The following is a 14,181-nucleotide window of genomic DNA, read 5'->3' as shown; positions in this document are numbered from 1 at the left end:
GAGAAGACGAGAGAAGAGAAAAGAAGAGGGGAAGAAACAGAAGTTGCCACCTCCCAAACAGTGTAGCCTAATGCCGAAGAAGATAGACTTGTCAGGTTTGGTTGGGAAGGACCTGATTTTGGCTAGAAGAAAGATGGCTAAGCCGAAATTTTTGGCTTAATTCTGACAATATTATATCAGATAATATAGTATTTGTGGTTTCCTTTTTATTGAATAGTTATTGATTTGTTTTTGCAAGCTTTTAACTTCAGTATGGGTACCCTTGTCCTATATGTCTGTGTCGTCAGTTGTTTGTAAGGCGTTTTTTGCTAAGTGATAATGGTATAGTAACCTCGCCTGCGCTATCGGTATACACTGATGGGTAGGCATGAGTAATATGGATACCGATCCGATATCTATATATTGGGAACATTGATAGCGGAAAGAAGGTCATCACCTACTTCGATGTCTCCCATATCAGTCGGATATCTAGTTTCGAATATGTTAAAAGTCTTTTATCCAATATTAATTTTTGAATAACAGTCTTTTAACATTTTTTTATACAACTTAGAATGGCAAATAAGCTGACGGCCCACCTAATGAAAAGTGGTAACCGTCGCCTATAGACATGAGCAGTACCATGGACATAACAGAGTGTACTGTTTCGCCCATGATACCCCCCATGCGTTTGTCATTTCTGAGGATTAAGATGTTCTACCTCTGTACCCTGTAAAGCCACTGCCATATCCCACCCTTCAAACCGAAACACAGCCATGCAAACACAACTGCTTCACGGTAGAAACACGAATGAGACAAAGGTATCCAAGCAAACGACTTTTATACAAAGTCTCCCTCTGGTATAATATATTCGTTATTAGACCAGTATCTAGATATTGCTATATATTATATTACCCATCACTACTGACGGGGCACCAACGAGAGATGATCGGTGAGGATGGAAGCAGGTTAGTCGACACTTGATATTTAATAAGTTCCTCCGTATTATATTTTATTACATCCACATTTTTGCCCGTGTGATCCCAGCACAGAATGGGCCACCCCTTCCATTCCCGCAGGTGTCGTAAGAGGCGACTTAAGGAACTTAATAGTCGAGGCAGTAACGTTCCTTAAACCATCAAAGTCTAACTGCGCTTGCCAACCTGCCGCCAAACCGCCTGCGCTATTAATATACGCTGGCGGGGTACCAGTAAGGGATAATAAATGAGGATAAAAGCAGGCCAGTTAGGCCATCGTGAAGAATTCCACGAGAACCACGGTGGTTTCCAGACAGAACCCTGTGAAGGTCGACCTGATTAGTAACATTACTAGCAATGGAGCTGTTATACCCCATTGCTAAAAATCCCTGTTCCCCCCCTCTTCAACTAAGTGCATAAAGTCCTCGAATACATTGCAGGGAGGCAGTGGATGCAGGTGGCTGAGGACTGTTCCTTATGGCAGTCTATGGGAGAGGCTTATGTCCAGCAGTGGACGGATAATGGCTGAAAGAATGATGACGACTCACCTGAACAGCAATTATGATGGTGTCATTCTGTACAGGGCCGAATATGTCCTCGTTGTGTATTATTTGTGCATCGTTGTACCTCTCTATCAGTTTCCTTATTTCCGTTACATTCTTCGGCCCTGCCTTTTCCGTTGAGTTTGCTAGAACACAAAGAGGAGGCTTAAGCAAGTCCATTGGCGTGAATTTACATGGTACAGAGGACTAACACCCGAGTCCTCAGGAATGGCAACACATGGGGGTATCATGGGCGAAACAGTATACTCTGTTATGTCCACGGTACTGCTCATGTCTATAGGCGACGGTTACCACTTTCCATCAGGTGGGCCGTCAGCTTGTTTGTCATTCTACTACTATTGGGCAGAAAACCTGCAATGTCTCTAGTATTGCGGGTGATCATGGGCGGCGGTAATCACTTACCATCAGGTAAGCCGCATGCTCGATTGCCCCGTGTTATAAAAAATAAAATAAAAAAAAACTTACCACTTATATTTTTGGGATGCACCGTCAGATACTTATGAAGTTCAGGCGGCACCAAAGCGAGGACCTGTTCCGACGTTTCGTTGGCGTTCATCAGCTCTTCTGTAATAAAAAAAAATAGTTTACAAATTATTGACGCTAGATGGCGTTGTCACTATTAATGATAATGAAACGATATTATGTTTATTAGGCGGCTTTATACTTTACAGTGTCACGTCGATCATGCGATCGTCCGATATCATGGCGTGTCCTATTAAGTCGTGACGGTAAAATCGTGCGATATCGTGTCGTGTCTTATTATTTCATGAAAGTAAATTCGTGTGATATCGTGTCGTGGCCTATTCTGTCGTGGCGATAAAATCGTGTGATATCGTGTCGTGCCCTGTTATTTCGTGACAGTAAATTCGTGTCATATCGTGTTGTGTGCTATTATATCGTAATGGTAAAATCGTGTGATATCGTGTCATGTCCTATTATGTCGTGACGGTAAAATTGTGTGATATCGTGTGGTGTCCTATTATTTCGTGACAGAAATTCGTGTGATATCGTGTCGTGTACTATAATGTCGTGACGGTAAAAGTGTCCGAGATATCGTGTCTGTCCTGTTATTTCATGAAAGCAAATTCGTGTGATATCGTGTCGTGGCCTATTATGTCGTGGCGATAAAATCGTGTGATATCGTGTAGTGCCCTGTTATTTCGTGACAGTAAATTCGTGTCATATCGTGTTGTGTGGTATTATATCGTGATGGTAAAATCGTGTGATATCGTGTCATGTCCTATAATACCATGACGATACAATTGTCCAAAATCGTGTCGTATCTTATTATGTCGTGATGATAAAATCGTGTGATAAAGTGTCGTGTCCTATTATGTCGTGACAGTAAAATCGTGTAACAACGACAAATTATAGAAGCATTCATTATTATACGATACGTAATGATATGGTGTCACTTATACGCACAAAATGGTGATTCGGTTAGCTCGACAAGATGGTGCTTCGAATTCTAAATTTGAATGAATTATTCGACGTAGACAGAGGACGATGAGATTTTGCGAGACTTTACCATGTCACTTCCCCCATTACAAGCTTTTACACTCAAATAACGGTTAGCAATCAAACAACCCACTTTCACATAATAATAATAATATAATTTTATTCAAATAAAAATGCGGGTAGGTACATAGTGTACCTACCCGCATTTTTAGTTATCAGTGATTACACTAGGCTACTACTACACGTCACTGGGCTAGCGGGTGGGGAGGGGAGGAAATATTAATAATATGAATTGTTAACAATAAACCCTATCAGGTCGACCTCCACGTGGTCCCTCCTTGAAACCATCGTACTCAATCCCAGGTGTATACATCACGATGGGCCAACCGACCTACCTTTCCATCCTCACCTATCTTCCTAAGGGAGAGCAATTAAAAAATTGACTTGAAGCAATTTTAACCCTCTTTTGCTTCGGGCCATTTAAATGCAATGCTTCGAGTAGATATCGGTGCCAAATTTAACAAAAAAAAAGTAAATTAAAAAAAAAATGCTGTAAATATTTATTAGGTATAATTTCGTTCGACTTTACCAAAATATCAACTGGGCGATTAGAGTCGTCAAGTAAACTTTGTCGGGAAAAATTATGTAGTATGGGCGATTAAAAATTTTAGAAATGTTCAAGTGGGGCATGGCAAAAAAATAGCTTGGGAAACACTGAGTTAGAAGCTAGTCACGCTTGTCTCGTAAATTTATTAATATAATTTTTATTTTATAAATAAATAAATAATAAATTTATTTCCTTATACAAAGGTACTTAGTTACATTACAACATCCAGCAGCAGTATTTCCGAACCGACACGACAACATAACCTTCAAGAAAAGAGCATATTCCTTTTTAAAAGGCCGGCGGCACACCTGCAATGCCGCTGGTGTTGTGGGTGATCATGGCCAGCGGTAGTCACTTACCATCAGGTGAGCCGCGTGCTCGTTTGCCCCCTGTGTTGTAAACTCGGTTTGGTATCACCTTTTAAGCAAAGATTGCTCGTGTTAAGAGAAACCGCTCTTTTATAACAATAATTAAATTTCAAAATCATTACAATTTACTTTTCTTTTTTGTTATAAACAATTATTGTTTCTATGAATGAATGTATGAAAACTCTTTATCGTTCCTGTTGTGATGGTTGGATGGAAAAATAGACGAGAACTTTTAATATTTCCTGTATTTTATTCTAATACATATTCTAGACATGCGACGTGGCAAGTGACAGAGCAAATCAGAGAGCGAAATACAATATGGCGCGCGCCGAGTTATTCTCAGAGCGATAACAGATGGCGCTACGTGTCCCCTTTACATAAATATGATTATTAAATTTAACGTAATTAGAACAGTTCCCTTCAATGAATGATACAGTTTATAAAGATTAACAATATGTACACAAATATAATTAATAATTAATTACGTAAAAGCAAGATAAAGAGGCTACAATGGGCGGCCTTATCGCTAAACAGCGATCTCTTCCAGGTAACCTTATTTCTATATATTAATAAAAATGATAATAAATTGTCTTCAAATTCAATGTAAACTGCATATCTCTTTTCATATATGTAATTAATAGATCGCTATCAGTACTATGCGGCGTGGTCCCGGCATAGAACAGGTGGTCTACCATGAAATGAAATTCCGAAATTTCACGCTCAATTTCGTGTTTTTGTTCGTATCAAAATCGGCCCAGTAAATGGAGCTTAACATTTCGTTCATCATAAATCCTACCCTAATAGTCGAAAGGAACGATATTTTAACCTTTTTAATAATTTTAAACGGCATGTATTATGTAATTTTAACATCAAATTTCTGTTTCGTTCGTCCCCGAAATTTCGAAAAATACTTCACGGTAGGCCCTCTGGCCACCTCGTCCTGACGGATGGCCAATAATCATGAACTACGAACAAGGAATTACATAGAAGGAATGATAAAATAAAAACTGTAAACCATATGGTTGTCTCCTTTCTTAAATAAAATTAGGAAAAAGAGGACGAAAGATACACCACCAGTTGCTATTTTTCTCAATTCATAGCAGGCTAGTGTATAGACAATGTTTGACATGTCAATTATTTGTCAATGACAAATTTTACATTACTAGATTATATATTGGACACAGTTTATGTAGAAAGTATGCGAGCAGGTTGTATCTGAATTTGGTAGGGTTATACGGCCGTATAACATTTTCTATACACTACTCTGCTATGAATTACAACATAGTCTCCCTCTGGTAAAACTAAACTAAAGAGCGAACTAATAAATGCAATCGACTGGTTAGCCATCACTATTACAAAGCATACATTGTTTTTTTTTTATTTATTTTTATTGTTTTATATATTTTTATTTTGCAAAAGGTACTTTTTTAATTATACAGCACTATCATACCTACTTGTACAACAATTAGTCCATTACCATAAGGTTGTCTTGAAAAGATTGCTCTCAGCAATAAGACCGCCTTACTGTACTTATACAATTGTATCGTTGTGTTTGTAAATTGACTTGCTTATTTCCTGTATTTTATTTATTTATTTATTTAACTCTTTATTGCACCATAAATAAAAATATACAATGACAAGTGAATAATTCAAGTGAAATACAGTAACATAAATACAGATTGAAATATACACATAAAGGTACAAAAGGCGGTCTTATCGCTAGGGCGATCTCTTACAGACGACCTTTAGTTAAAGGAGAACAGATAGAAAATGGCAGGTGGCGCAAGAGTGAATTTATTTTATGTATCCTATATTGTATAATGCAAATAAAGTATACTCATTCATTCACTCATTGTTTATTTAAAATTTTTATTGGACATTACTGAGAAAAGGTTTTAATTTATAAATTTGTTATTTTTGTTATTTCGCCCACCAGTTAAATACGTAGTTAAAATTCTAGCAACGCACAATATCCAACGAGGTTCCTGGTACGCGTTTTCATTTGAATAAATAATAAACGATACAGACGTACAGAGGAATGTTAGTAGATACCAGTCATAAGTGTAAATAACAGTATTTTTTTTAACTGTCTTTGTAAAGGTTTTCAATTCCTTTGTATTTAAAAAAAAAATGTTTGTTTCCTCCAAACAAAGATCTCGGAATAGAATAGATGGAATGCATAATTCACATAGTGTGTTGCTCGTTGTATTTATGACATTGCCAATACGTTAGAGAGGGATGGACATATAAAAACGCATCTGCCATTTGACTAGTCCGTAAATGTAAAGTTAATTTAGATATGCCACTAGGTTTTAATGGCGGTATAACCCTACCAAATTTAGATACAACCTGCTCGCATACTTTGTACATAAACTGTGTCGAATATATAATCCAGTAATGTAATATTTGTCATTGACAAATTATTGACATAACGAACATTTTCTACACACTAGTTTGCTATGAATTAAGAAAAATAGCAACTGATGGTGTATCTTTCGTCCTGTTTTTACTAATTATATTTGCATAAGAAGAAAGGAGACAACTGTATGATTTATAGTTTTTATTGTATCACTCCTTCTATGTAATTCCTTGTTTTTAACCTCAAAATTACATCATTTATAAATCGACTTGTAAATTCATATCTTTTTCCTTTTTTATATTTTCAAATTTTTCTTTTTTTTTTCTTTTTTCCATTTCTTGTTTCTTTCAGATGTTCGGTAATCCCGGCATAGAATAAGCCGTCCCTTTCTTTTCCATGGGTGTCGTAAGACGCGACTAAGGGAACTCATAGTCTAGGGATGGATAGCAGTGTCCCTCTTAAAACACCACTAAAAATCTAACTGCGGTTGCCAACCCGCCTGCCAACCGTGACAACTACTGGCAAAACTCCCCCTCTGGGGAACAATTAACGACCTGATATGATCCAATGACCACATTCTACCAAGAGGAGTCAAGATTCTCCGAAAACGGCGTACGTGCATGAGACGAAACATGAAAGTTGATGAAAGCGAGAGCTGTATGTAAGGATAGGTCTTTAGCACTTTGCCCCCTCTGCTTACCCCGCAAGGGAAATGGCGTGAAAATATGATAGGTATATTACAAAAAAAAAAAACATTTAACACAATAATAAATAGTAACAAAAAAAAAAACAAAAGCGTAAACAAAACATAATGCTGGATTGAGTAGAATAAATAAAAAAAAAAGCAATAATAACTCTGCCAGTGTACATTTTTACTATAATCTAATATCTTAGATCGGTGTTTCCCAACGTGGGGCCCACGCCCCACAAGGGGACAATTTGATAGTTAAGGGACGGCAATTAAAAAATTGACTCGAAGCAATTTTAACTCTTTTGCTCCAGCCCATTTAAATGCAATGCTACGAGTAGATATCGGTGTCAAATTTAACAAAAAAAAGTAAATTCAAAAAATGCTGTCAACATTTATTAGGTAAAATTTCGTTTGACGTTACCAAAATAACAACTGGGCGATTAGAGTCGTCAAGTAAACTTTGTCGGGAAAAATTACTAATGGGGGCGTAAAAATTTTTGAAACGTTCAAGTGGGGCGTGGCACAGAAAAGGTTGGGAAACACTGTCTTAGATTACATAAATAGAGTCTCGAGCCTCAAAAACGGGTCAACTTTTTGTCAGCTAATTGTCAAATTAGCTGACTCGTTTCTCTTATCAGTGTTCTATATACTTACGCACACAATGTACCTTGACGTATTATTTAATAAATGAGTGTTTACACATTAAAAAAACGTGCAGAATTTACAAGACAAAATAAATATAGAAGTTATAAAGGAACTATTTATCACGCAAAATTGTATGAAAAAGTTGACACGTTTTTCTCGAAGCATTTGTATGGAGACAGTCTATCTATGTAATCTAAGAACAATATTTATACTATCGAATGTTACAAAAGCATATAAATAAATAAATAAAATTGAAGGTAAATCCAATTGTATAATATATCTACAATTTGCAGTCAATTCGAAACAATCCAGCATTAAGAGACAAAGACAAAACATTAAAAAAAAAAACAAAGAAAAAAGAAAAAAAAAAAAAAACCTTTATTCGAATTAATATTTTTTTCGTTATTGGCGGTATAACTGATTGCTAATTCAGGTTCTAGGTTAATGTCTGAAATGTAAAGTTAATTTAAAGTTTAATAGATAAAAAAAAAAACCTCTAAATTAGATAGTAGCGTTGTAAACTAGTAATATTTACAGCAGAAAAAATTAAAAAGAAAAAAAAAGCAAAAAAAAAACATACCTCCATCTCTGTATATCCCGCCATTCGACGCGGAGAGCATAATCTGTACCCACAGACAAAACAGTCCGAGTATGACCAAAACTCGAACCACAGACGCATATTTTAGCCGTGGCATCTCGTTCACACGATAGATGGCGTTGAACACATCTTTTAGTACCGTTTCAGAAAGTTGCAAGCATTTCGATACTGTTCCTTGACAACAGATGGCGCGATTTCAAAACTAACTTCTTGTTGAGAATTGTGCATATTTTATTTCTGAAGTAGCAATGTATTTAATACTGTCCTCAAATAATCAACTGTAGTATCATTTTATGCCTAATTGTAATTCGTGTGCAGACTCAAGTTTAGTACGGTAGATGGCGTTGTTTCATTTCTTGGTTTACAAAGCAGAATTTCGTCGTTGGAGTTCATTTGGTAATCTGAAACAATTAGAAAAAAAATTTAATGATCATTTATAACAAGCGTCATCCTTCTTCCTCACTGATAAGGATCCACCTTACTTCCTTATTAGTAAGGATGTAAAGATTAGAGATTTTTTTTTTATACAACTTAGAATGGCAAACAAGCTGACGGCCCACCTGATGTAAAGTGGTAACCGTCGCCTATAGACATGAGCAGTACCATGGACATAACAGAGTATACTGTTTCACCCATAATACCCCCCATGCGTTGCCATTCCTGAGGACTCGGGTGTTATTAATCTGTACCCAGTAAATTCACGTCATATCCCACCCTTCAAACCGAAACACAGCCATGCAAACACAACTGCTTCCCGGTTGAAACACGAATAGGACAGAGGTACCTAAGCAATCGACTTTTGCACAAAGTCTCCCTCTGGTAAAGAGATGTCTCGGTACAGAATTGGCGACGTCAATGAATAATTTATTTGTATAAACATAGGTACAAATACATTACATTTATAGAACGCTATGTTTTGCCATCATTGGGCTTCCAAATACATCATCAACATCATATCAGGCTTTAACTGTTCACTGCTGATCATAAGCCTTCTCCATAAGGGGAGTTTTGGCAATAGTTGCCACGTTTGGCAGGCGGGTTGGCAACCGCAGTTAGGCTTTTAGGGATATTTCAACAGGGACGCTACTACCTGTCCCTATCAATAATAATATTTTATTATTCAGACTACAATTTGGTCCATTTTGTTAGTAACAATTTTCTTACAAACTATGTTAGTAAAAATAAAAGCAATTAACCATTTAACTAAATCAATTCACTGAGATGCGACTCAGCCGACTAGAACAGCATCTGAATGGAATGCCCAATGATAGGTGAGTTATATTTCCCGCCTATTACTTTTAGAATGCTGTCGGTGCTTGTCCTAACCCTGTGTAGCGGGGGGAAAAGGATTGTTAGCAAGAGAGTTTGACAGCTCCATTGCTAGCAATATGCCCTATTAGGTCGACTTCCACGTGGTTCCGCCTGGAAACCACCGTGAACAATTCTTGTTGAATTCGTCACAATGGGCTGACCTGACCTGTTTCATCCTCACCTATCATCCTTCACTGATACCTCGCCAGTGTATACCGATAGCGCGGGTGCGGTTACCATTTAATTATCGCCAATAAAAAAAAAACCCTGTGTACTAATTCTGCAGTTCTCTTTCTCCTTATAACGTAGTAATCATCTACGCGAGATTGAGCAAACATGCTAGAGGCAGGGGGAAAAGAGATTGTTAGTAATGGAGACTAAAAATCCCATTGCTAGCAATAGGGGAACCGCGAGGAGGTCGACCTGGTTAGGTAACCAGGTCGACCTCCTCGCGGTTCCCCTGGAAACTATCATGGTTAATTCCCGATGAATTCATCATGATGGGCTAACTGGCCTGTTTTCATTCTAATCGATCACCCTTCACTGGTGCTCCGCCAGCGTATCCCGTTAGCGCAGGCGGGGTTACCATACCATTTTCATCTAATAAAGAAAACATGCTAAAAACTAAATAAAGTATAAATAAATAAATAAATACATTCGTCTCACGCAATCGGGAATATTTAAGCAACTGCGCAACAATCAACAAACAAGATACCACGCAATACGTTAGCTGCTGTCCCAATGGAACCGGTCATTCTTGTGGCCTTTGAAGGATGGCCGATTGAAACTATTCATTTGATTACAACTACTATAGAATACTTAATACATTCTAGAGGGGGAGGGGGGGGGGGGATATTTTTTTAATGGGTGATAATGGTATGGTAACCCCGTCTGCGCTATCGGGATACGCTGGCGGAGCACCAGTGAAGAATGATAGGTGAGGATGAAGCAGGTCAGTTAGCCCATCGTGACGAATTCAACGAGAATTGTTCACGATGGATTTCAGGGGGAATCCACGTGGAGATCGACCTAATAGGGGCATATTGCTAGCAACGGGGCTCTCAAACTCCATTGCTAATCCCCCCTGGGGGGAAAGACTGTAAAAATCCTACGACCCAACACGGTAGTAACAAAACGATCAGGGGGAAGGGATTGTTAGTAATGGGAAGGTTAATCCCCATAACTATCAATACACCCTGTCAGGTTGACCTCCATGCGGTTCTTCCTGGAAACTATCGTGACTAATTTATCGTTGAATTCGTCACGATGGGCCAACTGACCTGCCTTTTCATCCTCACCTATCACCTCTCACTTGTATCCCGCCAGTGTATACCAATAGCGCAGGCGGGGTTACCATTGCATTATCATCGATAAAAAAAACATTCTAGGGGCGGGGGGGGGAGTAGGTGGAGGAGGGGTGGAGGGAGTAGGAATATTAGTTATAGAGACAAAGGGCTCCAATGCTAACAATATATCCGACCTGGTCGACCTAAAACGTCCCTCTTAAAATATCTCCAAAACCTAACTGCGACCGCCAACCCACCTGCCAAACATGGCAACTACTGGCAAAACCCCATGGGAGAGGCTTATGTTCAGCAGTGGACAGTTAAAGGCTGATATGATGATACATACAAAAAAAAAATACAATCAAATTAAAAAATCTTCTTTTTTCAAGCCGGTTAAATACATAATACAAATTGTGTACACACCACGGCTTTGTATATAAGTACGTGCCATACCGAATTGTTGTTGTATGTTTGTCACACTTGCAATTAGATTTGCTCGAAGAATCTCCGCTGTGAAGGTTTTTGGCGTGTGGTTCAATTTATAAGCGATTAGCATCTATACGCGACTTCGATCACGTGACGGGGATAATCGCATTTTAATTGATTAATTTATTTATTTCTTATTGCATTCCATAATATAATTTGTAAATAACATTTCAATTATGCACCCTGTTGGGCATAGCAAGTACGAGAGAGGAGGACAACACTTTTTTCACTTTAGAAATAGTCTAAGAATCCGTTACAATATTATCCAGTCATTCAAATTGTATCACGATATGTACGTATTTTCTTATTATTATTATTCATTATTTAAGTATCGGTGTGTATCTATTCATATCGTAATTGTTATTAGTATTATATAGTTATTTAATATATTCTGTAGTTTATAATTGTTTATATTCATATTGTAAAATTAATTAATAAATAGTTTAATAATAAAATTGCAGCAATATCAGTTTTAGCTATGTCTTAAATCATTATCAATTCATAATTAGTTATTTATTTATAAATTACAAGATAAATTCGACAAATAGATAAACACTTTACATGAATCATCTATGTAACACGAAAATTTAAAGCTTAAATAAACGAGTTATATAATTATAAAAATCAAAACACAAAAGCTTAAATACGAAAATATGTTTTCACCAAGTGTGTCGCAGTGACCCAAATAGGCTGCAGCTCAGTGATAGTTTTGCTTAAAAGCAAAACACTGATTTTAGGCTGCGGTCTGAAGTAAGGCTACATCGACGCGTGCAATTAACCTAGAGTGTTCCTATTGACTAAATTAATTATATCTCATTATATATTCTTTATTGCACTTGTAAGTTGCATATAAAATAATGTATTTATAAATGTTGTGAGCAAGGGTGGACTTATCTCTGACAGAGATCTCTTCCAGACAACCCGATACAGTGAGAAAGCATGTCGTTAGCGGGCAGCTGAAGCGCTACAACTATTAATACATAAACAAATATACAGTTAAATAAAATATTAAAATATGGAATAAAATATTACATAAATACATACACTATAAATAAATATAATACCTATCTACTTATATAATAAATGTTAAAATAAATGAATATACTACTTACATTAGAAATTTAGTTTAATGATTTAATGTAATTAATGTATAGAAATAAAATTATATCACATATATAGCTACAAATAATGCATAAATAATTTATAAAATTAATGAACTAACCATACAATATAAATAATTCATCTCAATAATTTATTATAGTTGCATTGCATTGTAAAATCTTTATTGTACATAACAGATTAAACACTGGTAAATGATTTAATATACAATAGTTATGTTGAAAACAGCTGCTACCAGGCGACGATATCAAGTTTTGTTTATTTAATAAACGCTGTTTCAGTACCTTTCTAAAAATTTATTTGGGTGCATTTACTGGAATAAAAAGTAGCCTATGCCTATGTCTTTCCTCATCGCAAATACTAATATATAATAATAATCTACCAGAGGGAGACTTTGTACAAAAGTCGATTGCTTGGGCACCTCTGTCCTATTCGTGTTTCTACCGTGAAGCAGTTGTGTTTGAATGGCTGTGTTTCAGTTTGAAGGGTGGGATATGGCGTGAATTTACTGGGTACAGAGGAATAACACCTGAGTCCTCAGGAATGGTAACGCATGGGGGGGGGGGTATCATGGGCGAAACAGTATACTCTGTTATGTCCATGGTACTACTCATGTCTATAGGGGACGGTTATCACTTTCCATCAGTTTTACATCAGGTACGTCAGCTTGTTTGCCATTCTAAGTTGTATAAAAAAAAAACTAAGCGAATACCAAAATCCATAATAATTAGTTGAGCCCTATTTTTTTTTATGGATGATAATGGAATAGCAATCTCGCCTGCACTATCGGTCTTTACTGACGAGGCAATAGTGAGGGACGATATGTGAGGATAAAAGCAGGTCAACTGGTCTACTACGAAGAATTAATTGTTTGTTACAAGGAAGAAACTGTTTCTCAGATAAGATTTAATCTACTTTGCTTATTCACAGAAAGAGGGAAATTAATGGGCATCAATAATTTACAAAGATAATCTAACAGTCCATCTGATGAAAAGTAACATACAGATATACATATCTGTCACGTATGTCTCCCATTAGGGACCTATAGACACAAATATTACCATGAATGTCCAAGATATTATCAAGAGTTACCAATCGAACCACCGTGAACATCACAAAATACTTAATACTTGGCCTCCTCAAAGAAAGAAAGAAAGAAAGAAAGAAAGAAAACAAAATCACCGTATCTGAAGATTGATGTTTTATTGAATAAGGTGTTATTTCACAGAAGTTTATATTGCTGCTAGAAGTCTGGTATTTTTTTTATGGATGATAATGGAATAGCAACCCCGCCTGCGTTAACGGTATACGCTGGCGGGGCACCAGTGAGGGTTGATAAGTGACGATGAAAGCAGGTAAGTTAGCCCATCGTGATGAATTGCTCTAGAATTAACCACGACGTTATCCAGGGGGAATCACGTGGAGGTCGGCCTGATAGGGTGTATTGCTAGCAATGGCGCAGTTAGATCCCATTACTAACAATCCCTTTCCCCCCGGAGTCAGGTACTGATCGTTCGGTTTTTTTTTAATGGACGATAATAGAATGGCAACCTATCCAAAAGAGGCATCAGGCAGGTGGCCGGTCGTAAAACTATAGTTTATAACTATAGTAAAACTATGGCTTATAAGCCAAAAGTTTTTGTAATATGGCTAAAAAACATAATACGCCGACCCCAAAAAATAATTGGGATAAGGGTAGAAAGATGGATGGATAATGGAATGGTAACCCCCGCCTGT

At 37.0% G+C, this 14,181-nt stretch overlaps 1 protein-coding gene across 4 annotated transcripts in view; it reads right to left on the bottom strand.

Moving 5' to 3' along the window:
• The window catches only part of LOC113513512 (alpha-1,6-mannosyl-glycoprotein 2-beta-N-acetylglucosaminyltransferase), a 55,916-nt gene that overhangs the window by 30,344 nt on the left and 11,391 nt on the right, over positions 1-14,181 (bottom strand). For 2 of the 4 annotated variants that reach the window (XM_052892439.1, XM_052892441.1), the window contains exons 2-5: positions 8,225-8,643; positions 8,021-8,092; positions 1,982-2,080; positions 1,502-1,641 (exon numbers count right to left, since the gene is read on the bottom strand). In XM_052892439.1, coding sequence (XP_052748399.1) covers positions 1,502-1,641; positions 1,982-2,080; positions 8,021-8,092; positions 8,225-8,339 — 426 coding nt within the window. In that variant the 5' untranslated portion in view covers positions 8,340-8,643. The remainder of the gene's footprint in view (positions 1-1,501; positions 1,642-1,981; positions 2,081-8,020; positions 8,093-8,224; positions 8,644-14,181) is intronic. The other 2 variants (XM_052892440.1, XM_052892442.1) reach the window with 1 other exon arrangement.

Source organism: Galleria mellonella, unplaced genomic scaffold (assembly GCF_026898425.1).
Source record: "Galleria mellonella isolate WM207_F2 unplaced genomic scaffold, CSIRO_AGI_GalMel_v1 utg158, whole genome shotgun sequence".
NCBI lineage: Eukaryota > Metazoa > Arthropoda > Insecta > Lepidoptera > Pyralidae > Galleria > Galleria mellonella.
Note: the sequence above shows the minus strand (reverse complement) of the source record. Positions and strands in the feature narration are given on the sequence as shown.